Source organism: Triticum aestivum, chromosome 3B (assembly GCF_018294505.1).
Source record: "Triticum aestivum cultivar Chinese Spring chromosome 3B, IWGSC CS RefSeq v2.1, whole genome shotgun sequence".
NCBI lineage: Eukaryota > Viridiplantae > Streptophyta > Magnoliopsida > Poales > Poaceae > Triticum > Triticum aestivum.
Genome location: NC_057801.1, coordinates 574,548,719 through 574,576,383, shown reverse-complemented (window position 1 = coordinate 574,576,383; position 27,665 = coordinate 574,548,719). Strand labels below are relative to the sequence as shown.

The 27,665-nt window shown below is 44.1% G+C and overlaps 3 protein-coding genes across 5 annotated transcripts; 1 reads left to right on the top strand and 2 right to left on the bottom strand.

Moving 5' to 3' along the window:
* Window positions 1–10,759: 10,759 nt before the first annotated feature.
* Window positions 10,760–13,935, top strand: LOC123071002 (BTB/POZ domain-containing protein At5g03250). The gene is made up of 4 exons (XM_044494456.1): window positions 10,760–10,983; window positions 11,658–11,727; window positions 11,856–13,157; window positions 13,236–13,935. The coding sequence occupies exons 1-4, from the start codon at window positions 10,925–10,927 to the stop codon at window positions 13,746–13,748; spliced, it is 1,944 nt and encodes a 647-aa protein (XP_044350391.1). The 5' UTR covers window positions 10,760–10,924; the 3' UTR covers window positions 13,749–13,935.
* On the bottom strand, window positions 13,911–18,981 carry LOC100873149 (secretory carrier-associated membrane protein 2). Its single transcript, XM_044494457.1, is given in 13 exon segments — window positions 13,911–14,249; window positions 14,252–14,312; window positions 14,407–14,472; window positions 14,605–14,653; window positions 15,235–15,302; window positions 15,443–15,488; window positions 15,578–15,671; window positions 15,765–15,827; window positions 16,363–16,485; window positions 16,830–16,863; window positions 17,580–17,642; window positions 17,866–17,979; window positions 18,717–18,981. Coding segments are annotated over 13 exon segments (879 nt in total). The 5' UTR covers window positions 18,774–18,981; the 3' UTR covers window positions 13,911–14,208.
* Window positions 18,982–19,652: 671 nt separating this feature from the next.
* LOC123071001 (katanin p80 WD40 repeat-containing subunit B1 homolog KTN80.1) lies at window positions 19,653–27,460 on the bottom strand. Of its 3 annotated transcripts, none has more exons than XM_044494455.1 (17): window positions 27,163–27,460; window positions 25,838–25,968; window positions 25,616–25,733; window positions 24,819–25,148; window positions 24,459–24,529; window positions 23,929–24,003; window positions 23,714–23,857; window positions 23,473–23,644; window positions 22,712–23,368; window positions 22,568–22,624; window positions 22,308–22,444; window positions 21,645–21,770; window positions 21,019–21,093; window positions 20,823–20,935; window positions 20,465–20,581; window positions 20,130–20,198; window positions 19,653–19,990 (listed from the first exon to the last, which is right to left on the bottom strand). In XM_044494455.1, exons 1-17 carry the CDS (start codon window positions 27,191–27,193, stop codon window positions 19,921–19,923), a joined length of 2,493 nt encoding a protein of 830 aa, XP_044350390.1. In that variant the 5' UTR covers window positions 27,194–27,460; the 3' UTR covers window positions 19,653–19,920. The 3 variants fall into 3 exon arrangements, with proteins under 3 accessions (XP_044350390.1, XP_044350388.1, XP_044350387.1); XM_044494453.1 differs by having other exon boundaries at window positions 22,568–22,627; window positions 27,163–27,459; XM_044494452.1 differs by having other exon boundaries at window positions 22,568–23,368.
* Window positions 27,461–27,665: the final 205 nt, after the last annotated feature.

The following is a 27,665-nucleotide window of genomic DNA, read 5'->3' as shown; positions in this document are numbered from 1 at the left end:
TGGGCCCTGAGAAGGCCGAAAGATAACTTGGGCTGGAAACGGCCCAATGGAATAACGGGCCGTTAATGGGTATAAACTGATACACTGTTCATTACGGGCCAGTTTCACCACGGGCCGTTAATGGGCCAAGAGTTACAAAGGTCCTCATATGGGCCGAAAGAAGTCATGGGCCACACATGGGTCGGAAGATAAAATGGGCTGAATCATATTGGACGGCCCAGATGACGCTACTAGGCCTAATTCGGATAGGGCGTAACGGGCCCTAGGTTAGCGGGCTGTAAATGGGCTATATGCGAACAGGCCATTAACATGCTTTCCATGGGCCGGCCCGCCACCTTTTGACCAAGTCAAACGGGCCAGCCTTTTCACAGGAATGGGCCTCTGTTTGGCCGTGCCACGTGTTGCCGTATCATAGGCGCCTTCGGTCCAATGAGCGGATGACATCTGTCCCAACGGTGAGCCGACACGTGTTTCCTCCAGCCAATGATGATTTTACACGTGGAAAATCCCCATTGGTCGGGGCTGTTAACGGGTTATCAGATCCAAAACCTAACCCGATAGCTTAACGGCGTTCCGTTACGATGGATGCCACGTGTCAGTCACCCTTGACGAAAGCACTTCTGTGACGCACGATTTATCGTCATGGAAGTGGACACTTCCGTGATGATAATTTTGGTAATGTCATGGAACACTTCTACGACAGCACAGGTATGACTATCTTGATTCTGTCATAAATTTCTCATGGATGTACATGCATGACAAAAAACGCGACCTACTATGACAAACACGTATCATCACGGAAGTGTATTGTTTTTGTAGTGAATACACTGTGTTTTTTGGTTTCATTTTGAGTTCATCAATTTGTTTGACTTATAATTCAATTCGAATTTGAATTAGGTTCACCTTATTTGAATTCAAATTGAATTGAATTTGAATAGAGATTTTATTTCCAGTTCAATCTAGATTTGAATTATTAAAGCTAGGTTCAATTTCAAAAATGATTCATAATTAACTAATGTTGTTCATGAATTCATTTGTAATAGCTTTCATTTAATGTTGGTTCACATTTATTATTTCCCCTAAAGCCAAAACAAATGCAATATAATTACTAAAGTTTATCTATTTAAATTCAAGTTTAAAGTAAAGTCAAATATAATCCAGAATCATTTACTAACTCCAAATAGTTTTCAAATTTTACTTAAGTTTGGACTTAATTAAAGTTTATTTAATTCCCTAAAGTTACATATAACTTCATCATTATTCACTAAGGTTTTCTTTTTGGGTTTCCTAATTGCAATGCAAAAGGTTTTATTCAAATTGGACTTATTGTTTTAAAGTTATAACCAAACTAAGTTTGAATTCAATTAAAATAAATTAAATTCCCTAAAATCAAACAATAATCCAAATATATTTAGTAAAGTTTAGTTTAAGTTTCTGACCTTAGTTGCACATGGAATTATTTCATTTAGCTATTTTATTTAAAAGTTAACATAAATAGTTTTAAATTTCATTTGAATTCTAGCTTCAACTGAATTCTATTTCAGTTCATAATTTAAACTATTCAAATTTGAGTTTTTGTCACATAAGTTGAAACTAGAATTCACTAGGTTTATTCCGCAAAAAGAATCAATTTAATAGGATTTATAGTATGCATGTTATGCCCCATTTAAGTTTGATTCCATTCTGTTTGAAATTGAGTTTTAAACATTCAAAAGTTTAATATTATTAAACTGGGTGAAATTACATTTCATAAGGATAATTTTGCAAAAAAAACACTAAATTTGGATTAACAAAATAAAAGTTGTGAGTGTTTGAAGTTTCAGGGGGTTTTATGTAAAACTGCCATTTAAATTCAATTTAACAAACATTATTCTAGATAATGTTTTGGATAAGGCAGGACATGTGGTGTGTTTCTATTGGCTTACACCGATTCGTTTTAACTGACCTATTGTGTGTCGTGCGATCTAGATCTAACAGCTGAAATAGATCAGAGGGGTTGCTCATCGGAGTTGACGCTGGAAATGTCGAAGACAGCAGTGGACGGCTCGGAACTCACCAAATCTGGCGTTCCAGAGGTTCCCAAGAACGGTGAGGGTCTCGGGTGGACGCGGTGTTGCACGGCGAGAGCTCGATGGTGGCCTTGGCGTGCATCAAGGGTGACATAGACGAGCAGGGCGACCTCACCATAGAAGCACAGGGCGACGGAGCTCTTGGGTGTGGATGCGCGTGAAGAAAACGAGCACCTAGTGATGAATGGACGGGGTTAGGGGATGTTGTAGTACATGATGTATATGGTGAACAAGGTGAATGGATCCGGGGCATGCTCGCCTCACTGGAAACAACGACGATGCAGCAGAGAGCTTCGGCCTCCGAGGAACTTGGGGTTCCAGGGAGCTCGGGTCGACGTGGTGATGTCTCGGAGGTGTGTCTGCGTGCTAGGTCAAGGTGGCAGAAGGGGCTGAGCTCATCAAAACTGACGCCGGAGCGAGCTAGGTCAAGGCGGCAGTTGGTGGTTCACCGGCGAGCAGCCTCGCGGCAAGAGGGGTCGCGGCGTGGGGCAAAAGATAGAGGAGGGAGGGGTTTAAATAGGATATGGTCCTCGGGCTGGACGTGGTGGAATGTGGGCGCGGGCGTCCTCGGGTGCGTGTCATGGGCGGCGGCCCTGGTTGATTAAATGATATGCTTTCCCCCGCAAAAAAAATGGGCGGCGTGGGTGCAGGAGGGGTTGTGGGAGTCTCAGGGAGAAGCTGACACATGGGACCCGCGCGTCAGTGGGGGAGAGGGAAGAGAGGTTGAGCACGCATGGGATCGGGTGTGCGTGCATGCGTAGATGGGTTGGCTAGTCGAGCCGGCTGGCCTGGCTGAATGGCCTGGTTTTTTTATTTCTTTTTTCTTTTCCTTTTCTGTTTCTTCTATTATTTTCATTTGATTCTTAATTTGATCTTTCTTGTAAAAGTAAACTTGCCCTAAATTCGTCTCTGGATATTTATGATTGTGTCAACATTTTATTTGAGCAATTTGGTCAAATATTTTCTGTATTTTATTTTTAGGCTTTGTTTTATATATTTTCCTTGAATATTTTTATTCTCCAAAATAGTTTGCTTATGTTTATTAAATTGATTTTCTTTTGACCCTTCTTCATTTCATTTTGAATATTTATTTTATTAATTTTCCTTGGAAATTATTTTCTGTTTAAGCCCTTTAGGTTTTTTAGTAAGTTTTTGTTTTGGTTGTTTTGGTTTCAACCAATTACTAGCTAGGTTTCTACTTGTTGCATAGGGCCTTTAACCCTCTAGGTTGATCACTCAAGCAATTAAAGTCAATCATCGAGCAAATCCTAGGCAATGTTAGCTAACTAGAGAGCAAGCAAGGGTTTTTGAGGAAAAATATTAAATCCTTGTGAAATTTTTAACGTACCAGATTTGGGAAAATCTAATGTGTGGAATGGCCCCGACATGGATCTTCTCGGGTACTTCTTTCTTCCAGTATATTTATATATTCCGAAATAATTGTCAGTAAATTTTTATGTCATTTGGAGCTCTAGAGAATAGCTATCTCTGTTCTAACTCTTCTAGGCTCGAAATTCCAGCCGCCGGCAATCTCCTCTTGTGATATACTCCCTTCGTTTCTAAATATAAGACCTTTTAGAGATTTCAATACGGGCTATGTACAGATGTATATAGATGTAGTTTAGAGTATAGATTCACTATTTTGCTCCATTTGTAGTCTGCATTGGAATCTCTAAAAAACCTTATATTTAGGAACGGAGGGAGTAACTTGAAATTTAAGAGAGAAAAGACATTAGAATTGCATCATAAATTGAATGGTTTTTTACATATGTGCCCCTGGTTCCTTATCTCTACTCATTCATCCCCGCGCTCTTAATTTTTTCTCAGTTTTCCCCACTCCCTTACCCGAAACCCTCAGAACAAGTCACAACGGATATTGTCGTCGGGTCAATGGCTTGACAGTTAACTCTGACAAGTGGGGTCGCGCTGGACCGTGTCATCTGTTGGACCTGACAAGTGGGGCCACGTTGGGCGGTGTCGCTGTTCGACCGTTGGGCCGTGGTTTTGTTGGGTCATCCCTTGCATTAAATGCCTAAGCGCGCTACCACGACAAAAGCCTGTTATGCATGCACCTAATAAGCCTGACTGCATGCGTCGATGCGCGCCGCCATGATGCGCTGACCGAGCATGCATGCACTGATGTGTACCGCCACAATGCGCTGATTGAGCCACTTTTGTGCATGCCAGCCGCCACGGATGCAGCGACAGTCGCTACTGCTGGTTCTTCTCTTCTCGCACGCTTGTCTCCTCGATTTAGACCATCATTTTTTTACGATCAGTTTCAGCCTTTTCGATCCACTCGCATATGCTCCCGTTTTAATATGACAAATAAATTGAACAATATGTTTTATATTTTTGTGGCTGCATGAACTAGTTAGGTGGCTACATATTTTTGGCTTGTGTAAAAAAAGAGAAGGGTTCATTGTGGATGCATGCACTAGGTGGTTACTAACAAAGCGAGCTCTCGAAGAAAATAATCCAGAAATATGTAGATAGGGCCAACAAGCCCATAGCATGATCATATAGTTCAAACTAGGAAGAACTTAATAATAGAATAGATAGAAAACTTAATAATAGAACTTAATAAAAGGGCCAACAAGCCCATAGCATCTCCAACATAGTTCAGTTACAACTTAACATAACATAGACTCAAAACAAAGTAGATAGAGGGTTTAGAACCCTAGCCGCCGCCTTCTCCACCTCGCTCCTCCTTCGGGCGCCCTTCACTGCTCCTCCGAGGTGTTGTCGATGGGGTATGGAAGAGTGTGCATGCGCGACGCAGTGGGGAAGATGGTGATGTACTCCGTGAACATGTTGTGGGTGGTGAAAGCGATGAACTCGCAGCCACATCAAAACACCCGGCCAGGAGGTAGAAGGCATTGAATGTATTGGTGAAGTGGGCAAGGAGAGAAACCACCACCCCATTTTGGATGACCTCCTCAATGCGGAACATCGCTGGAGATCCCCACGGGAGGTGGCGGTAGCCAGCCGAGGAAGAACTCGGTGAAGTTCCGTGTGGTCCTCCACCTTGATATCGCCCACACACGTAGTGTGCGCTCAACGTACACGCTAGTAGGGTAGAGCCTCTCCGGCACGGTGGGTAGGAAGCGGTGGGTTGGTCTGGTGTACTGCATGGCTGAGGGATGTGCAGAAGAAGGAGAAGGGGTCGAAGAGCAAGAAGGGAAGATGACAGAGGATGGGAGATGGATGAGAGATGGCAGAGGCACAGGGTGGCTAAAATGGGGTCAAATGTGAAGTAGCCCGTTTCCACACCCACCGCGGCATCAGGAGTGTACACGGGTGGGAAACTGTGATTTGAAAAGAAGAAGAAAAAGAAGCTAATTACACGCATCGGAATCCGTGGTCATATATTATATGAACAAAAAGAGACAATTTTTGAATAGTTTGTGGCCATTTTGCATGATAAAAATAAATTTGGCCCTTATAAATTTGGTCATTTTGCATTTGTATTGAACAAAAAAAATTCTAGGCAATGTCAATTGTTGTGTAATTTCAAATGATGCAAAAAACAGAGCCAGCACGTTCACAAAAAACAGAGCAAGCGATGCAAAAAGACGACGCAATTCAACGGTCCAACCAGAGCTTGGTTTCCTTTTGTGCCCAATAACTACGCTTTTTTCATGGAGTTAGTGGTGGGCGAGCAGCCGGGCACAACCAACAGGATCGCCTCTTGCGGATCGCTCCACGATCCAACGATGCGGAGCCGTCCATGTGATCCAACGGCGTGGAGCCTCCATGCATTCTGCCCACTGAATTCCTTCTAGAAGACCACATCTGAGGGCTATCGCTTGGCGCCAGGGTATGATCGGACGGCTGACATTCCGAGCTAGGGTTAGGCAAAACCCCACGAGGTTTAGAGGGGGTTTGAGTTGGTCAACGGGATTTCCAAGCCTTTGACTGAGCATAACTAATTTTAAAAAGTCGAAAAAAATATTAAACCTTCGTTGTTTGTCGTTTTATAAGACACACTAACGAGGAAAAATACTAAACTTGGTATACGGACATTTTCAAAAAAAAAACTAGCTAGCGCGATCTTGGTCAAATGAGCACCATTAATTTAAAAAATAAAAAATATATAACCTGCGCACAATGTTGTCTTATGTGACATGTTACCAACCAAAAATCATAAACTTGGTCTATGTTCATTTTCATGAAAAAACTATCACGTACAACATTTCATAGAGTTCACGGAGAGGAGGTAGGGTTACCTTCTGTTTTTGAAAAAAAACAAAAAAAAACACCAAAGCTTTATTTCAAAGTGAATAAGAAGGATCTGAACTTAGTTTTCCATTTTATATTTTAAAGGTATTTTTAATAGTTTTTATATTAAAGCATATTTTTTAAAAGAAAATGTCAAAATATGAAGATTAATTCAAAAAAATAGTGGACTTCGAATCTACACTATATAGATTGAATAGGTGTAAATAAAAAACATTTGGTTCATTTAGAGTAGGTCCAAAAAAACTTGATTACAAATGGGGATCTTTACCCTAGCCTGGGAGCTCATTTGGAGCACATTTCTCAAATTTAAATTTCTTTGATCTCCTTTAAATCACCTCAAATTTTGCACGTATGATCTCCTACACAAACATAGATAGGTTGCCAAGTTTTTTTTGCATTTTTTTGAATTTATATTGTCCTGTCGAATGTCAGTTCAAAACATCGGATAATGAGACATGCTGGTGGGAAAAACATGCATTTGATTAATAAACATGAGACAATAATTAGGATAATACTCCTTTATTACAAAAATCACTACATCTTCGTTAAAATGTTGTTTTTTGCTCTGTTATTGGAATATTTGATAAAATGATGGACTATTTGCTTTTTTTCTTATTCTTTGCAGCATGTCTGATCAGTGAAGCAACAGTGAAACAGCATGTGTGATCATTGCAACACCTAAACTTTGAAAATAATCACCGAAACAAATCATAGCAAACAAATTTAAAAACACACAAATACCAAATATAGAAATCCACATGCATATATATATAACACATCATAGTACCATACCATCCATAGAACACATCCAGTTCACACACAAAGTTCACCAAACAACCAAAAGTAAATAAAACACATCATCACATCAATTTGGAGGGGAGGCAGGACTTTTGCGAGGGCAGCATGCTACCCCCTGATCTTGTAGTCCTCGTCGTGGATGGCTACATCTTCTGCATGAGCTAGAAGGTTAACGAAGCGGCTGGACTTTGGCTTTGGCTTGGTGGTGCAGTAGGGGCAGCGCCAAATGTTGGTCTTGCGCTTGTAGTAGTAATCATCTCCCTTGGCCCTGATCTTCCCCTCTTCCTTCGCTTTGAAGGACGCAAAGTTGTCGTCGTCCACATCCACATCTTCTCCAGAGACATACTGCACACATGAATGAATTACATTAATACATTATAGATTTATATACACCATCAAAGAAACAATCTAAATTTCAAGTAGGCTTACCTCATACTCTTCATCGACACTATATCCTGGATCATATGGGTCCTTGAACCCAATAAGGTCTAGCTTCCTCTTTTTTCCCCAACCATCATCCTCCTGAATATACAATTACATCCATCACTAGTAAATACAGAAGCCAATTGAAAATTTAGATATGCACACATGACACATTGATCATAGGGCTAATATACAATGGTCTTATTTGCATTTTCCATTGTCATGCACACACATTGAACAACATAGCTAATATAACTACATATTGTGGAAAAAATTATATACTAATGAATCAAATAACTTCTTAGTCAATGGATTCCATTTGGGCATATGGCATTCAAAACCCCAATCTGCGTAGCATTCAAAAACAAATCTAATAGGGACCCAATCTAATAAGCATACATGTATGTAGCATTAAAAAAAACAATGTGTGTAGCATTAAAAACAAATCTAATAAGCATACATCTGTGTAGCATTGAAATGCAGAGATCCCTATCTCTCATACAGATCTATCTAGCATTTTTGCAACGAATGAAATCAAAAAACACTAGTACAAAAAACCCCCCACACACACCCATACAGAAAACCCCGGCCCATCCGTCAAACCAACTACTCTAACCATCTATACTACCGTACGAATCACAATCTAACCAATGCAACTAACTCTACAAGCTAATATCCTAAATATTGCAACTAACAAGCAAGTGCAAATACCTCCTGCTCCTCGCCAGCCTACGCATCAGGATGGACTGCGCTGCTCGACGCCGTCACCTTCTGCTCCGGCAGCACTGAGGAGGAGCCCGCCACCTCCTTCTCCACTTCCACAGCGGTTGCGAGTTTCCCCGCACCGCCGTGGACGCTGCCAACGTCCTTCACTTCATCCGCTGTCACTGCGCCCTGCAGCTCCACTACATCTCCAGCCGCTGCGCCGGCGTCGCCACGAGCGTCCGCCATCGGACAGATGGAGGCGACGAAGGTGAGGAAGAGGATGCGGTGAGGGAGAGCGAGACGGTGTGGTGGAGGCAGTTGAGGAGAGCGAGACGACGCCGGTGGGGGAAAGGAAGACGATGCGGTAGGGAGGGGATTTGGGGGAAATGGTAGGGGCGATGCGTCAGGAGGTGGTTCCCCCTCTTTATACGATGGAACGTTTCGGGCATGTCCTATGGACACGTGCTACCCCACGACCCCGGTCAGTTGCATGCGCCCACATATATGAATGCCACTGTACGGTCAGCATACAAAACCACTATACGGGTTCGTCCAGGGCGGCGCGGGAGCGACCCCACTCGTCAGAGTTAACGGTCAAAGGTGGACTCGGCCCTATGCGGCCCCACTCATCAGAGTTAACGGTCAAAGGCATTGACCCGACGGCAACGTCCGTTGTAACCTGTTATGAGGGTTTCAGGCAAAGGGAGTGGGAAAAAAATTAGCAAAAGTTAAGAGCGTGGAGATGAATGAGTACAGCTAACGAACCAGGGACACGGAAATAAAAAACCCTAAATTAAAATATAACTCTAATTATAAATAGCAATAAAAAAGCATGATACAAAATTAACGTATCAATAAGCCTTTTATTCAAGCTCTAGCAGGGCTCTGTTTCCTCATAAATGAGTAACTGTGAGGATATAGCCGGTGAAACGTCATCCATGCAAGTATATCCAAGAGATGCATGACACTGGCACCTTGGGAGAGGAGACAAGTCATCGGTTCGTCCCAAGCCCAAGCGTCTACCTGCACAACATAGACTCGATTCCCTTCGTTCCATATTAAGTGTCGCGACGGGGGAGTAGAGAAATTTTGTACTAAATCAACGACACTTAATTTGAAATAAAGCGAGTAAGAAGGCTTCAACATGTTAATGCCTACCCTCTAAAAGTTATTATTTTTCTCTGCTACTACCTAGCCCATCTACACATGGACAACTTCACGTGCAGAAATAGAAAATTTTGATTCTGGGTGCATTCGAAACGGAGATAGTAGCTAGCCAACCAACTCGCCTACCTCACATGTTTGTCATGCATGAGAAACTAGCCGTATTTGACCTTCCCTTGCTACTACATTAGCATACAAAAGTATCTATTTCAGGCCTAAAAAATAACTCCGATAGAATAAAATGGCTATCTTACAGAATAAAATTTCATTTTACTTTAAAAATCCCAAACAATTTCGATAAACGGCATATATTCGCAGTAGTATTTACAAAACTTTGGGCTTATTTAGACAATACGATTAGAAGGAAATGACCATCTTATTGAACAGCTCCAAAGTTTGGTGAAGAATAGAGTCCGGTTTACTAAATCAATTTTAAGCAGGCTCTCTTTTTTTTGTGGGGAGGGGCTAAAAAAATAGGGTTCCTCTGCCTCCCGCCAGCGCCGCCATTGGTCCGCCTCATCAGTGGCCTTAGGGCCATGGGGCGCGGTGTATCCCGACCCTTGGTGAGTTTTTATATGTGTTTTTGAGTTTTGTAGGATTTCTGTCCTGCTCAAAAAGACGAGACGGCGGCATCTCCCTGAAGATGGAATAACGTTCTCCCCGCCTAGCACCCATTCCGGTGGTGCATCTAGCATCATCGGCGGGCGTGTGGGGGTGTATCTTCGACGGATCTGTCTTTGGTGGATTTGCTTGAATCAGTTCGTTGTTCGTCTCCTTCGTGTGTCTTTATGTTGGATCCTTCCGATCTACACTACTCTTTATCGGCGGCGATTGTTGTTCTAGTGTGCTGGTCCTATAGGGCGTTAGCACGACAACTTTCCGACTGTCCACTAGGACAAGTTCTGCCCGCTCCGGTGAAGGAGGGGCGATGACGATGGGGCATCTTCGGTTCGCTTCATTGCTTCTGGTCGTCGCTAGGTGGTTTATGAATTTGGATATAATTTTTATTATTTTTGGTGTTCGTTATACTATCATATTTGGAGATAAATAGATTGGATGTTTTCCTGTAAAAGAAATTCAATTTTAAGCCCACCCTCTATTTTCTGGCCGATGGACCAAGAACACGATCCACAATCGACTGACAGGTAGGCCCCATGACTTAGGAAGATTAACAAAAATAAAAAATCGAACATGCAGGCTGCGAAGTCATACCTCTCCCCTTTGGACCAGGGCCAATCTTTGAACTGTCTGTGCATGCATACCACTCGTCCTATCGCGCATCTGCCTGCAGCGCGCGCCACCTCAGCTACGTACTCCCTCCCGCATGCGCAACCACAGCAACTGCCATCTCTCTGTGACAATAAATCCTTGCTCGCTCCCTTCCCTCGGCTTCCGTTTCCTCAAAAGAGTACCCTCCAGATCCACTGGACAGTGACCCTCTCCCCAAGGGTGGCGCCTGGCTCAGTCCGAGAGAAGAAGGCCTAGATCCAGTGGCCTAGGTGGAATAATTCTGGGAGAAGAAGATGGTGACCATGAAGTTGGGTTCCAAGCCAGACATCTTCGTCCTCGAGGGCCTCACATGGTTATCCCCCTTCCTCATTTCATATACTCCTAGCTGATTACTCATCTCCCTCGGTTGATTTTTCTAACGTGCGCGCTGCACTTCGAGATGCATAATTGTTCTCAAGGTTTGACCAAACATAGTTTGGTACATGTGAATCTTTCTGTAGGCACAACTGGTTCCATTTTTTCTTGTGGGTTTCTATATCATCATGCTCAGTTCAAAGATTTTTTTTTCTATTTTTCACCTTCCCTCATAGTTTCAAGACCATAGTTTCCACTGTTAGAGGAGATGACAAAAACACTCCTCCTCTCCATGTCTAGGCGGCTCAATATGAGATGCGGATATCGATTGTGCAGAAAATGTAATGCCCATTGTAAGGCAAGTTCCATTGGCGAATCAAGTCCAATCTTATGCATGCGCTGAAGAAATTCCCGCGCGCCACAAAATACATCGTATAGGTTTATCCCATTCAGTATCGTTTGTTTCGATCTATAAGATCCGATATACTCCCTCCGTCCGGAAATACTTATCATCAAAATGAATGAAAATTGATGTATCTAGAACTAAAATACATCAAAATGAATGAAAATGGAATACTTCTCAGTCATGGTTTCTAAGATCACGAGCGCGCATGGAAATTTGATGAGAATTTCAGATGTTTACGTGATCCATCCATCTGGACTCTTCTCCAGGAGATGCATGACCGAGCTCGAGAGCGATGTCGTCGTCGAAGTCGGAGACATGTCCTTTTATCTCCACAAGGTTAGCACGATCGAGTGTGTCGCCGTCACATTTTTTCGCATTCATCAACTGAACCGTATAAAACCGATCGATTGCGCGTGTTAATGTGACTGACTAATGGTGCGTCGATCAACATTCTGAGTATGCAGTTCCCGCTGCTGAGCCGGAGCGGCGTGCTGCAGCGTCTGATCAGCGAGTACCAGCCGCCGTCCGACGGCGGCGGCGGCATGTGCACGCTGCAGCTGGACGACATCCCGGGCGGCGCCAAAGCGTTCGAGCTGGCGGCGCGCTTCTGCTACGACGTCAAGATCGAGCTCAACGCGCTCAACGTGGTGTGCCTCCGGTGCGCCGCCGAATACCTGGGCATGACGGACGACTACGCGGAGGGCAACCTGATCGCGCAGGCCGAGTCGTTCCTCGCCGACGTGCTCGCCAACTGGAAGGACTCCGTCAGGGCGCTGGAGACCTGCGAGGGCGTGCTCCCCGCCGCCGAGGACCTCCACATCGTCCCCCGCTGCATCACCGCGCTCGCCTCCAAGGCCTGCGCCTCCGACGCCGCCGCCTGGTCCACCCACGGCGCCAAGAACGCCAGCGTCGACGGGGACGCGCTCTGGAACGGCATCGGCTCGGGCGACACGCCGCGCGGCGCGGCTGCCGCCGCCTCGGCCATGGACTGGTGGTACGAGGACGTGTCGCTCCTGAGCCTTCCCATGTTCAAGCGGCTGATCCAGGCGATGGAGGCCAAGAGCATGCGCGCCGAGAGCATCGCCGGCGCCATCATGTTCTACGCGGGGCGGCTCCTCCCGGGCCTGAATCGCAGCGCCAGCTTCAGCAACGTCAGCTTCGCGGACTACGGCGGCGGCGCCGGCAGCCGTAGCGCCACCCCGCGCTCCGCCACCGCCAGCCTCTCCGGGACGTCCGACGGCGACCAGAGGTACTTCCTGGAGGAGATCATTGCTCTGCTGCCGACCAAAAAGGGCGTCACATCCACCAAGTTCCTGCTCGGGCTGCTCCGCACGGCCATGCTCCTCCACGCCAGCCCGCTGTGCCGGGAGAACCTGGAGCGGCGCATCGGCGCGCAGCTGGAGGACGCCAGCCTCGAGGACCTGCTCGTGCCCAACCTCGGCTACACCGTGGACACGCTGTACGACATCGACTGCGTGCAGAGGATACTGGACTACTTCATGTCGTCCATGGACGGGCTGGGGACCGGGTACACGTCGCCGGCGCTGGCCGAGGAGGGCAGCCAGCTGGGGCTGCCCCACGCCGCGACGCCGCCCGCCGTGGCTCCGATCGCCATGGTGGCCAAGCTCATGGACGGGTACCTCGCGGAGGTGGCGCCGGACACCAACCTGAAGCTGCCCAAGTTCCAGGCGCTCGCCGCCGTGGTGCCCGACTACGCGCGGACCGTCGATGACGGCATCTACCGCGCCATGGACATATACCTCAAGGTGACAACTGACAAGTGACAAACACGGCGATCGGTTTGATGCGTCAGTGTTGCTAACATCTGAGTTGCGTGCATGCAGTCGCACCCGTGGCTGTCGGAGTCGGAGCGGGAGCAGCTGTGCCGGCTGATGAACTGCCAGAAGCTGTCGCTGGAGGCGTGCACGCACGCGGCGCAGAACGAGCGGCTGCCGCTGCGGGTGGTGGTGCAGGTGCTCTTCTTCGAGCAGCTCCGCCTCCGCACCTCCATCGCCGGGTGGTTCTTCGTGTCGGACAACGCCGCCACGGCCACCGACGGCGCGCACCTGCACCACCCCGGCAACGCCGGCGCCATCGTCCCCAAGGGCAGTGCCGTCGTGGACAGCGGCGCGGCCGGGCAGGACGAGGACGTGGTGATGGTCACGCCCGAGGGGAAGGGAAGCGAGACCATGAGCAACGTGAAGGCGCGGGTGTCGGAGCTGGAGAAGGAGTGCATGAGCATGAAGCAGGAGATCCGGCGGCTCGGGAAGCCCCGGAGGTCGTGGAGCATCCTCACCAGGAAGTGCGGCTTCGGAGCCAAGGTGCAGCAGGCGCAGACTGCCATGAGCGGCAAATAGAGAGAGGCGCCCCAAAAAGTAGAGTATGAAATCTCAGCTAACGACAGAGTTAGTAGATTCGTCTCCCATTTTCATTTGTTTAAAGGTAGTAATGGCTATATTTAACGGACTAGATATATAGTGTAATGTAATGCAATAAGGTGCTTCAGCTCTGCATGGGGCGAAATAAACTAGTTTTAGCACTTCACATACATAACCATAATACAGTGACATTGCAAGCAAGCTCGTCAGAATAGTGATGTTGGAAGTTGTATCTCCCAAAAGATTAAGCTACATATAAAGCACATGGATCTGGGGCCTAGGAAAGAAATGAAGCACTCATATATATTACAAGAATGCACGAAGATCTATAGCTACAAGTATTCTCTCTCAGCCAGACAGCCACGCACAGAGATATGTATAGGGATGTACAAAGACAAGACGCCATCAACGATTGGCACATCCTATTCTCATCCATTCATCAACGAGACCGCTCTATCAGAAGGCCGATCTCATGGCACCGCGTGCTGCCTCTTGCCTCATCTGCGCAGCCTTTCCACTTCCACGGAAGTACATGTATACTTGCTGCATTCCAAGTGACCAAGTTCAGAAATCAGAATGATAATCTCTCTCTGAGAAGGAAACAGAAGGCACGGCAAAAGGTTATGCATAAACGCACCTGGATCACCACAATGCTGAGCAGTGCTTCAAGGCAGAACAGTCCGAATCCAACAAAATAAAATATCTGCCAGGAGAAAATGTAGAGACAACGTAAATGACTAGTCATCTACAGGGGAGACGCGGGTCTGGATGATGCTTCATCGAACACCCAGAAAAGCAGCCATGCCAAATTAACTCGATAGGCAGAAATACTTACCCCCACAATAACATTACTGCCTATGACGTCAATTGCAGGCAAAAACCCACTGTAACACCAGAAACAATAAGACAGGCAAAGTTAGATAATCTGAATGAGTTGATACCGACCTATCTATGATTTGAAAGGAGAGTGGATAGTCTGAAAGAGAGTTGCTAGGTATTCTTAACATAAACAGTTTATAGCAGCAACCGAATTGATCCAGGCAATACTACCCTAAAAAATAGCAACACCACCTAATCAGTGCTGGAAGTGCTATACGTGACAATGTACTGGGTAGGTGGCGTTGCTATTCTTTAGGGTAGTATTACCCGGATCAATTTGGTTGTGTACCGACTGTCAATCGAAATCTTTGGTAGAGGCTGATCCCACACACTAAGTAATCTCTCTCAGTTTAGTAATTAGTAGGGTGTGTACCCTTAGTCGGCACATCCAGCATACAGATGTGACAAAGGAGCCACAATGGCTTTGGTGGTGGTGCCTTTTTATCAGTTAATAAACACACAAAATTCATTGAAGATGCATTCAGTGTGTCCAAACTTTGCGGCTTAGCCACAGTGAATAACTACCATATTTATGCATGGCACAAACAGAAGTAATTTTAATATACATAAGTGATGTAACACTTACGCGATAGATTTTCCTTTGAAAGGAAATGGGGGAGACACAGCTGACCAGATGCAGAATATTATATGGATCTGGAAGGGGCAATGATCATTAGCAATGAATGGAATATTAGCTCGTCGCGAAAACAAGAATCAAATATCAGCAACAAATGCATCAAAAAAGTGGAAACCATTTAGTCTAGAAGAGTAATACTATATGGCAAGGTTGTTACCAAGTACAGCAGAAAAAACCATCCAAACTTCAGAGCGCTTTCAGTCCTGTAACATGAATTTCGGTGGCATAAGGTGTAAAGACATACAAAGAAGCGACTTGTAAAAATAGCAAAATAATAAGCATGTACACAAACCTCATTGCATTATAAAGCGGCCGATACCATAACACATACGCCCCAGGGACACCAGAGATGAAGTAGATGATTGCTAGCAACCAGATGACAACACCTATCGAAAGGAGCAGCCAGATTTGTTTCAGGTGCCAGGGCAGATAGCAGTTGATCCACAAGATGTAGACAGTAAGGTACTACTAAGCCATACCTGCCCCTTTAATCCATGCTGCGGTAGTTGCAATGATGTTCCAAAAGAGGCATAACGTCAACCCTGCATGGCATCAAAATTGGCAGAAATCAGCAATCTGTGCCAATGCATCCCAATCTTAGACTTGAATCTCCTAATTCTAATATCTGCTGCTCATCTGGGGCCACCATTATTTGATTACTAGCATTTATTGGACATTCTTTCATGACAATTGGAAGTTTAGGCCCAACCCAAAAGAAGAGAAAGCACCAAATTCTTATGCTTTAGTAATAAGATTTAGATTAGAAGAATTATATTTTCGTAAGAATTCATAGTTACAAAGTACAGATTGTCAACATAAGGGAAGTTTGTTGAATTTTTGAAATACCAATCTTGTTTTCTCATGCCACTTCTCAGAAGACAATGTCATGTTCACACCCTAGGAGATGATATGGAAATCGCATTGATCCAGGTGAAGTGCATTAGTTGGACAGTGTGAATGTGAAAGCAAGGTCCTCAGTAAAAATAGTGTTTGCGATATTCGAACAAAAGTAAAGATCTAGAAAATGATGGTTTAGAAGATATTTTGAGGAGAGGTAAAACAAGAACTAACACTTACCCAACAATGAACAAAATGCAAGGTACTGCATCCTTTGTAGGTGGATTGGTATCTCATTTGAAATGTCATGATGAATGATGGGCATAAATGGTGGCCAGTTTTTGGTTTCAATGACAATACCAGCTGCAAACGAAAAGGAAGATAGTATGACGTTGAGAGGCAGGGTAGTGAAATATTGGACTGTAACAACAACAGCAGAATGAAAAAATTACTCCCGCCGTCCCATAATATAAGATGTTTATGGAAGCTAAACTAGCTTGCAAAAACGTCTTATATTGTGAGGTAGAGGGAGTAGCTCAATAGCCTTTCACTGAATCATTCAAGGTCTTAACTGAAGTTGACCGGAACAAGTTTCCAGATAAATATCCCCATTAATCAACTTGGGCCAATATCTTATCTACCTCTTCCCATCAATATCATGGCTAGAAATATAAAAAAAAATGCATCAGCTATAGGAAGAACTATACCTCTAGCTGCAGCTTCTTCCCTTCTTTTAAGTTCCTGGTTTCAAAAAAATATAAATATCAGATGGAACAGTTAAAGAAAGAATTACAAGTGAATGCTCATGAGCACATCTGGGCTGTTTCAATCATGTGAAACGTTGTCGATAAAGGTTTTGCTGATTACGTAGAACCACTGCTAACTCTTGATTCAGCATATTGTACATTCATAAGAATTTTATCATCTGATTGTCTGGGTTAACGAAGAGATGATGGCTATATGAAATCTTTTGATAACAATAGGCAATTTCCACAAGCACAACCACCCTTCACCTCATAGGGCTATAAGCGTCGGCATGGTTTTAGCTCACTATGGCATGAGGCAAGTACTGTCAACGATCTGATCAATAGTTAGAGCAGTAAGGACTATAGGGGAGCCTGAGGTAAATCTATGTCAACCATAGCTCACCAGTTTCCATGCTGCATCATGGTTACTACTTCAACAACTCTGGACAAGGCCATATAAACTTTGTTGGCTATATCCGTCTACATATCTAAGCAGTTTGTCAGTATCCAGGAAGCTTCACAAAACTTCATCCAGGGGAACTTAAGGTTTTACTTTAGCATAGGGGATTTTGATCACTGAATGAATTACGAAACAACTTCTGAATTCACAAAACAATGGTTTGAACAAATCAATAACTCAAATGACATATAGGATAACAAGTGATGCGAGTGTAAAGCTGGAATTTCAAGTTTCAAGCAAAAGACACATACTCTTTCCCGTTTGTTAAGCTCAGCCTCCTTCGACTGCAGTTCTTTCTCCTTTTGCTTCAAGTCCTACATTTGAAAATAACATACGCACCGCATAAGCAATCAACGACATGCTGTGAAAGAATTCTGTAATCAATTTCGAAATCAACACTATCTTGACAAAGAATAGTGAGAACATTCATAAATGGTCAATAGTCAATTGCATTCTGCCTGGCCTTTCAATTCATTGGGCAAAGCACATCTTGCTAAGTAAGTAAAGAATTGACATGCTCAATTGAAGCACAGGCACCTTCGATGAACCAAGAGGTATGTCCACGGTAGCAGCACGATCATTATAGAATCCAGCAGGCTCGTGAGGAAGAGGTGGCATCCGAGAATTAGAAGCCGGAGGTACACCTCCTCCCTGCAGAACATCATACATTCGGAAAATCAGCCAAACGATTGTTGAAAGAAAAAACAACCAGTTTATATATAAGCTTATGCACAATCAGGACAATGAAAGTTAGCACGGCAATCCGAATTGCTACTGTAGATAAGGATTATTGTCTTATTAAAATGGGACACATTCAGTGGCAGCAGATCCATAGACACACGCCAAACTGCGACTACCACTGGTCACACTGAACGCCAGTACTAAAACAATCTTCAGCCAGCAAGAAGGTAGTACGAGGTATTTTCCATTTTTCGTTTGCGGCATATAGTTTGGAAGAGCAAATCGCCTACTTCCAAAGTTTTGCACATCTAGTAAACCGCATCGTTGTAATTAGACAAAATTTATTCCAGTTCATTTCTACCCTGAAAAAACCCAAAACGAACACGGAAGAAACCGGCACCCGCCGCCCCTTTCGATCGCGATCGGCAACACAACAGGACACGCATATAAACGCATCCATCCATCGAATCCCTCTCTAGCCCTGAAGGCAGTGATTCGACCAGATCCACCGGAGCACCCAGAACGGCGAAACGAGGGGGTTATAAGCAGAAACCCGCAAGAAGCAACTCCGACGGCGATCCGGACCAAATTCGACATCTGCGCGACCCAGGGAACAGAAGACAAGGCGGACCGCGGCGCGGGAGGAGGCGCGGTGCGGGGTAGCACGGCGAGGCGGGTAGAAAGAAGAAACGGAGTAGGCGACTCACCGCGAAGGGGTTGACGTCATCCTCGTCGAAGGGGTTGCGGTCGTACCTCCCCGCCATGGCCTCCTCCTTCCCTGGTGGTACTACCCTCCTCCTCCGGAGGCGGCTGCGGCGGTTGCGGCTGTGGTCGCGGCGGTTTCTCCGGCGAGGGAAAAGTCCAACGCGGCGGTGGCGAGCGAGCGAGCGAGCGACCAACTGCTTTGGACTTCCGCTTTTTCGACAGACGGGGGGTTATTTACGTGACGCGGTGGGTTTGGAATGTGGATTTGTTGAGGGGGGTTTATTTTATACTCCGGCCCTCCTGCCGCCGTGCAAACCTGACTGCCGATGGTTTAGCGCGTACGGGTTCAGTGGCCGACAGGTGGGCCCAGGCGGGGCAAGCAGGACTAGAAGGAAGTGGAAGACAGATTTGTTCTGACATAGCATTCAGGGACAAAAGGGCGCATTAGATGGGGCCTAACCCAACCTTGCAACTGCAGCCTAACCTGGAAATGCCATCAACAAAGGACAGAAATGTTATGCGTCCATAAATGTTTTGATTTATGGTGATTATTTTTTATGGTGCACACTAGATCTGTGATTACTTTTTACACTGAGTTTTTTTTTTGAATTACACTGACTTGTTGATAGTCAACAACTTATTACACAGAATCCCATTTTCTTAGAGCTGAGTTGAAGGAAGGAGGGAGGAAAACAGCAGCCAGCTGGTGGTAGACTTCACAATGTTGTTTCCTTAGCAGCCAAGTATGAGTTCACATTTTTAGGACAATATTCAAACGAGCAGTCCTAGGCAACCAGCTGCTAAACAAAGGAATGGTCAAACGGCCGTACCGTACCAACCTCTGGAGGAGAGATGGTTGTCTTCAATACTTCTACCACACGGCTAATGGTGGAGCGAACGAACACCACAGAAAACGAAGACCAGACCGAACACAGGACTAAACTAGCAGGCGTGTTTCCCATTCATTCATTCATCTCCACTCCCTCCGTCGTCCGTCCGGGGCTGTCCATGCAGTAAAATGGGGGCTAATTACAGACTGATGAACAGCCAAGCTCTCTCGCTCGCTCACATGTACAACAGGGAACAACAAGCAATTACACCACGACCACAGCCAACAGGCTACCCCGCCACCATATGGCGCTTCCGTTTCCTGTAACAAAAAGAATGGTATCTACTCTGACAGTGAGCTTGAGCTTCCGGCTGGTTTCAGAAGACCACCAGGTCTTGCAAGGACATGTTCAGCTCTTGAGCAAGTTGCGCCGACTGGCCGCTCCGCCTGCGCCAGCCAACAAGAACAAGAGAAGAAGAAAAATTGCAGAGCGTCAGATACGCTTGTTGCTCATCGTGAGGGAGTAAATGAACGTGCATGAAAACAACTACTAGCAGAGTGGTGAAAGGAGGGAAGGGATTATTACATCATCAATGGTTGTAGAGCTTGCACAATCTTTTGCAAATGGTTGAAACACCGGGTGCAACGCTGCAACCTGCATGGGGCATCACACAAATTGGTTACTGCCCTGGTTATATATATCTCTAAAGAATATAAAGGCCCCAGATAGGGTAATACGCTACTGATGGCTGCAGTTCATTCATTTAGGACAACAGTTTCGGCAAAACATATGTTCGGGGCCAACTTGCCACCTCGCTCCGAGTTCATTGGTAGGCTTGTAGCAAAACAAGTTTTTGCAGCATCTCTCTTACTCTTTAGCAACACTCAGCTCCCTTCCTCGAGTGAAGTTGGAGAGCATACCTCTGTTCGGCTTGAAGATCTACTCCAACGGGTGAACTAGCTGACAATGTTGAATGAATAACCGGTCCAAAGATCTTTATAAGATCCAATAACATTTCCAAAGCAATGATAGCATGCCTGCAAATTTGAGGCAACAGAATTAGAAGACACAATACTTACTGCCAAACTAACCATGTTCCTACAGCAGGATGCTAATATAAGCATTCATTCACATATTGGAGGATAATTATATATGGGTCTGAAAAACATAAGATGGTCTTCTGTCTCAGTAGTACAGATTTGCAAGAAGATATAGCATTGGCATCCTCTTGGGCATGCATGGGTACATGTGCATCTGTGTTACTATCAGGTGTGCTACCTTTCAGTTTTGCTGTTCAGTAACCCGGCAAGAACAGGCAGGAGGCTCGAGAAAATATCTAGGTTGAAAAGACCAAGTTTTCCCTTGAGAGTACTAACAACATCAGCTTGAACCTGTTCGGATTCAACAATTAGTAGCTAAAAACAATGTGAAGAACATCATATGTACAACCATCATACACCTGAGGAAAACTCACAGCGATATCAGGCAACTTTGCGACCGCAGCAATTGCTCCTTTGATGCCATTTAGGTTAAAGACATGCCGCATCATCTGAACACATTAGGGTTAGTACTAGTATTATATTGGTAACACTTTACAAGAACACACTTAAATTTTAGGTGACTAATCAACATCACTTTACAAGAACATGTACTCACTCCATAAACAGGCCTACAAGACAGGAAGGATAACAACCTACATTTACCACATGTCATTCGATCATAGACAGATGTTAATGTTAAGCTTTGTACTGAAGAACCTACAGAAAGTTAAGCCAATTTCCCACATCTCCAAGTACATGGATTTCGCCTGATGAGTGTGGGTTCTTCTAGGGTGCATGGCATGTATTTTGATTTTTAGTAACCTGCACTGATATATCAACCTATGTTTCATATTTGTAGGTTCCATATGGGTCATTTCTTAAGTCCCAAGTAAATCAAGCTAAAGTTCATAGAAGAATAACGGAAAACTTGTTGACATCCACAAGCTGCATTAACAAATAAACTTGACACAGTTTGTAAGATTTCCCATCAATTTGTTGGGCGTAAGTTCCCTGGGCTAGTAAGAAACAGAGGTTCGCAAGTAAAGAACAGAAGAATCACCTCTAGCTTTGTCAACCGAGATTTTACAACATTTATAAATTCATCATGGTTCCGCACCAAATCGATTGGAGTCGTCATCTCGTCCACTGTTGGCAAGTCCCTTTCATATGTGCGACTTGCTTCTGCCTGTCAATTACAATCACCGCAAACCAAATAAGTTGAACAGCAAAATGATAAACACTAGAGAACATCAAATGATAAAAAGATAACAATAGTATAGCCATATTTGTTTGACTTGTATTCTGTACAAAGTTTCTGAAAATACTATAGCTGCAGCCTTCCAGCCGCATACTAGCATATTATAACTCCAGAACACATTAAGTCAGTGACTACCCCAATATATCTTATATCTGGTGTATGAACAAATTTCATCATTACTTGTATCTCCAAATGACTAGTAGGGGTTCGGGATTCAGGATTTTACATTATCATAACATACACAGACAAAGTATGAATGAGTTACTAATTGAGAACCAAATAAGATTACAGTAGGGATTCGATACAGTAACTACGTAAGGAGTTCTTAAACATTAAGCATTTCTTAATACCATTATACTGATGATTCTTAAACATTAAGCATTTCTTAATACCACTATACTGATGATTCATAAGAACCATAAAATCATGTTAAAAGTTAACTACAGTAAAAACATGAAAGCATACCGAACTGGTGGGAGGGCTATCAGCTTTCACTGTATGATCACCACAAGAGCCAGTTGGCGATGAACAATCAATGCTAGAGCTCTCTCTCTTTTCAAATCTCTCAACAAGAGACTTAGTTTTTCCTAACGGCACAGCAACTGCAAAAGGAGTTGACAATATCATTAGAAAATTATATTTACGCCAAGTAACCTCAAGCTTGAGTGTGGATACAAGATTGCTCTTGATAACATCATTTAACACACACACACACACACACACACCTCCTCTAACATATTTGACCCTGGCTGTTCCTGTCGTCGAGCACGGTGATTCATATGCTGCTGTAAAAAGAGCTATAATGTTAAATTCCCAAAATGAGCAAAAGCGCAGCGCTTGAATGCTTAAGAACAAAGAAAGAGCTATACCCTTGTCATCATTTGACTGCACCGGATGATCAAATGATATTATTCTGTCCATCTTTTCTGCTATTTGTCTAATTTCTCCTTTATTGGTACCGTCAGATTCTTCTTTCTTGTCATTTGGAGTTAGTCCAAAGGAGAACTTTAACCCAGAGAAACCCTCCGAGCAAACATCAGGCTCAGCGAGCATGGATTTTACTGAGCTGACACTATCACTAGTACCGCCACTAGGTAAACGTTTTCTCAAGTGCACTGGACTGTAAAAATCATCTGGGACTGCAGTTCTGCCTCCAATTCCTCTATGAATACTGCCTGCTGATTTGTCCTCCAAAATGTCTCTAGGAACAACAACAGGCACAGAAACAGCCTGTGATGTAGTGTAAATATCTTTTACAGCTACCGACTCTGTAGGCGGAGCTTTTTTAGTGGTTGAAGAATTAATAGTCATCCCTGTACGAGATAATAATTGGATGTCCCGCTGTCCAAAACTGCGTTCTGCTGTTTTTAAATTTGTGGAAGGACTATCGACTGGCTTCATACGTCGTACTGGAGTAGATGGTTTGACAGATGAATCAGGTCTTCGAGGAATGCTGCTGCTCCTATCTTTCTTTATTTTGTCTGTACTTCCTGGAGTTAAATGTAAGGCCCGAACTCTGCTTTCAGCTGACATCAATAAGACATATTATCACTATTCAGTATGGAATACTTAAATAAAGTTAGTCATTTCAGTGGAAACTTAAAAATATATTGATAATTTAAAGCCATACCAATTCCTGACTCCTGGACTTTGTACATATTTTTTGGATGTGATGTTGCTACAGCACGAATGGGCTTTGCAGTGCTACCATTCGGTTTCACAGGATTATCATCCACAGAATCCACAAGCTCAGCAAAAAAAATTGCTTTCGGCAAAACACCAAGAGCATAGGGTTCAATCAGCTGGGTCAAAAGATAAAGGTTAGGACATACAAACAAAGGTACATATTGCATGCAAAGAATGACACTCACTGATATATCAGCAACCCAAACACCAACACGGCGTTCATGGTACGAGCATCCCAACAGTTTTCCTTCGTAAATACTAAGGTCAGCTAAATTGTTCCATCGCATGTCAACAGCATCATGACATCTTACTGGTTCCCAAGAGAATACCTGAAGATGTCCATGTAGTCAGCAAATGCCATGCAAGCAATATGAATAAAACACATGAAAATCAAACCTACCTTTAAGCTTTCTTCTAATCCGCAGAAAAGGGTTTTTCCATCTGGGTGAAAGACCATAGAACGTACACCAGTATCCTGCAATAAAAGATACTTGTAAAGTAAATAAATCTATCATAACAGGAAGGCGTGTGTGTGCTCACCATGCACGTTTTAATACAGGAACAAAAACAAATGCAGAAGAGCAGTAAGCAACTTCAGTATAGATATAAAAGCATCACTGAAAATAACTCAAACAATCAATCACAGAGAAATGTGAGAAGGGGCATCATCAACCTTTCAAGTATTTCAAATGGAATACAATATATTTTCCTCAAACTTGTTTCAAGGAACTCCTATGGTGCTAATTTGAAAAGAAAAAAAGAAATAGATGCAGAAATATCAGCTGCAGTGAGCAACTACTGTATTTGGATACCATGCATATTGCATACAGCGTAACTGAGGATTCATAGCTTATGCCTTTATGGTTTAACAATTGACAATGTTCGACTTGCACAAAAATGAAATGGTATAAGAAAATCACTTGCAAGTACCTCGGGTCCAGCAGAACCTATCAATTCAAAAGTTTCAAGATCCCAAAACTTCACTGTTCGATCAGCTGAGCCTGGAAAATAACAGTAAACTGACTGAGAATATACTTCAGCTTCCTAAAACAGTAAAACTTCAGTAATTATAGTTAAGTCTAACAAGAAAACATTTTTTTCTAAGCCAAAAAGATGTTTCTAACTATATTACACAATTAAAATTGGATTCCTCAGACACTTAAACTTGTTCTTAGGTCATACAGTACTAAACAATAAACGATTCTTGATGATTTATGTTGCATTACAAAAACAAAATATGTACTCTCAGAAATCTTAACACTTCAAACATTCGGAAGGAAAAGTCAGTACCTGTTGCAAGCAAAAATTCTTGAGGATGAAAATCGATGCATCGGATTTGTCCACTATGGAACTTGAAATCATGTAAGAGCTTTCCAGCTGTCAGATCCCACACCTTCACAATGTTATCTTCTCCACCGGTGACGATCCATCGCCCATCGGGTGTAAATCGGATTGATTTAATTGCTCCTCTGTGACCCTTATATGTATGAAGGCATCCTTTTTTCTTTATGTCCCAGATCTTAAGATCTGTATCTGAAGAACCAGATGCAAAAAATTCGCCAAATGGATGGAATTCAACAGCAGTGCAACTCGATCTATGCCCAGTGAGAGACCGCACAACTGCATTTCAATTCAAAACAACAACCAGACACCTACTTTCAGCAAAGCATAGTTTACAGTCTACCGAGACAAGCACTAATGTTATGAAAACACCCTCCCAAAAGATCTTATGCTTTCAGCTGCTATCGAGAACATAAGCTCAGCTGAGAAATTCATACAGTGTACTCATGTTTCGTGACCAGCAAAGACATTTGACAAAGATTTCAATGGTTCTTGAGTCTATATTACTACATATAAAGTCAAGATTCATATACAGGCACTAAGCAATCAAAATCACCCACTCTGACAGTGTGTTTCCATGTATTACCAAAATATATAAATTTTGTGATGAACACACAAAGATACCATATAATGCAATTGCCATGTTCAAAAAGCTGGTTACAATGAACAGAGAATATAAAGGAAAAAAGAAAAACAGTAGATATAATAACCCTCTTCTGGGGGCTTTATACAAGCACTAACCACACCTTTAGCTTCTTCCAAGTCCCAGAGCTTGATGGAGCCGTTTGATGAGCCAGCAAGCACAAGCACCTCTGCTGTATCAAACTCTACAGCCTCGACCGAGCTTGTGTGGCCTGACAAGCTCTGTGCAAACAACAAACGCCCATTGAAAAACACAACATGAGTCAAATTATCAAATAGCCAAAGAGGACTGTAGTATCATGCTCATAATGCCATAGGGCACAAACCAGGAGAGGACTCTGCTTGCCAATTGCCCACAGATTGACGTTGCGGTCACTGCCACCAGTAATGAACACACGGCTCGACTTCTTGCCGATGGCCAAGGACCTCACTTCAGCATCGTGCGCCACAAACTCCTCTGGTTTCAGATTACTGGTTAAGGAGAAGTCAAGTTTGAGAACTGTAGATTTTCAGAGCCTTATATTGACTTTCCTACATATGTATTTGGTTGGCATGATGTGCAGACTAAATCACCTTTGACACGACATATAAGTGCCTTATGTTTAGTGAACGTGCAGCTAAGCAGTAAGCACAACCCAATCAACTATACATTACTCATATGTGTTTTTAGGTAAGCTGAAAGGCAAATCAGCCCCCAACCATTTTTTTAGTTGACATAATTATGTGTAGCTTGGAAAGTGAGGTGACATGCATGGTAAGGACAAGTGCAGATAAAGCATGTTGCACCGAAAGAAAAAAGACGTTTGCGACTTGATTCCTTACCATGAAATTTCGTCTCCAGGAACTATTGGAGTATGGATTTGAACTGTTCATTGGTCCTTCAACAAACTTGGATGTCTTTGATTCCAAGGACTTTAATATGAATTTTGGAGGATCATGCTCCTAAGGAATTTATTCTACAGGGCTTACATAACAACTTTTCCTATGGACCACTATGCAACTCCAGAGGAAAATTTCCATTGAACCCAACCACATGGGGAATTTTCCTTTGTGTCTATGAAAACTATGAAGAATACACCATCCACATTACTGTTTATTGACTGAGTCATCCTAAGCGTGTCAGCATTTGGTCTTTTCTTCTATTATTCCTTTTTGTGAGGGAACATTTGGGTATAGTTGCTGAAAAGCAAAATACAATTTGATTACCAGACATTGCGAACCTAAATTGGGGCAAAAGGGGGGAGGCTGCAACGCTCAGGGTTTAGCTTGGTAGTTGCTTCAAGAACTGGGGGTGTTCCTGTAACACCCATTTCTAATAAACGGATTTGGCAGCTCCCCTGCCAACATTCTTCAAGAAAGAAATGGCAGAGCCTTCGTTGACGTAGATTGCCAAGAAAAGGGAGACAAAAGGGGGTAAATCTTTTCTCGCGAATCTATCCCCCCCCCCCCCCCCCCCCCGTTGCTTCGACAAACCGCGAACGAACACACGAATTTGCGGGGGATATATCAATCTCCGTCCGCTGGACCGCAAATGCCTACCCGGATTACTCGAAGAAACAGTTGGTTCCTGCCCCCGTGAGCTAAATCGAACCAAGAACAGCGTGAACCAAGAACAACTCTCGGAGCGTAAGCAAGAAAGAAAAAAGGATACGGAACTTGTAGCCGCGCTTCTCGGGGTCCATCCCCTCCGCCTCTCCCCCGCTCCGGGCCGCTGGCCCCCGGGCGCTGGCCCTGGGGTCGCCGCGCAGTGGACGGCGACGAGTAGAGGACGAGTGGAGGCAGGGGCGGGAGCGGGGTTGAGAATTTCGGATCCGAGTGGTATGTGGAGGGGGCGAGCGAGACGAGAGCCGCTTCGCCTTTCTCTCTCTCTCTCTCTCTCTCTCTCCTCTCTCTCTTGCTCGCAGTCGCAGCGGTGAGAAGGATGGGTGTGGAGCGGCGTGGGTGGGTGGGAGAGTGGAGTTTTTGTCGTCCTTTCTCTCTCCTGGGTCCTGCCCTTTCCCCTTGGCTTCCCTTTTGGTCTCGTTTCTTTTCTTTTTTGTACCACAGCGCAATAAAGGAAAGAGGTTCCTCCTCTTCTCGCGTTCGTTGCTGTTGGAACGGAACGGAAGAGAGACCACCCAAAAGTTCAAACGAATAAAAACCTCTCTTGCACGG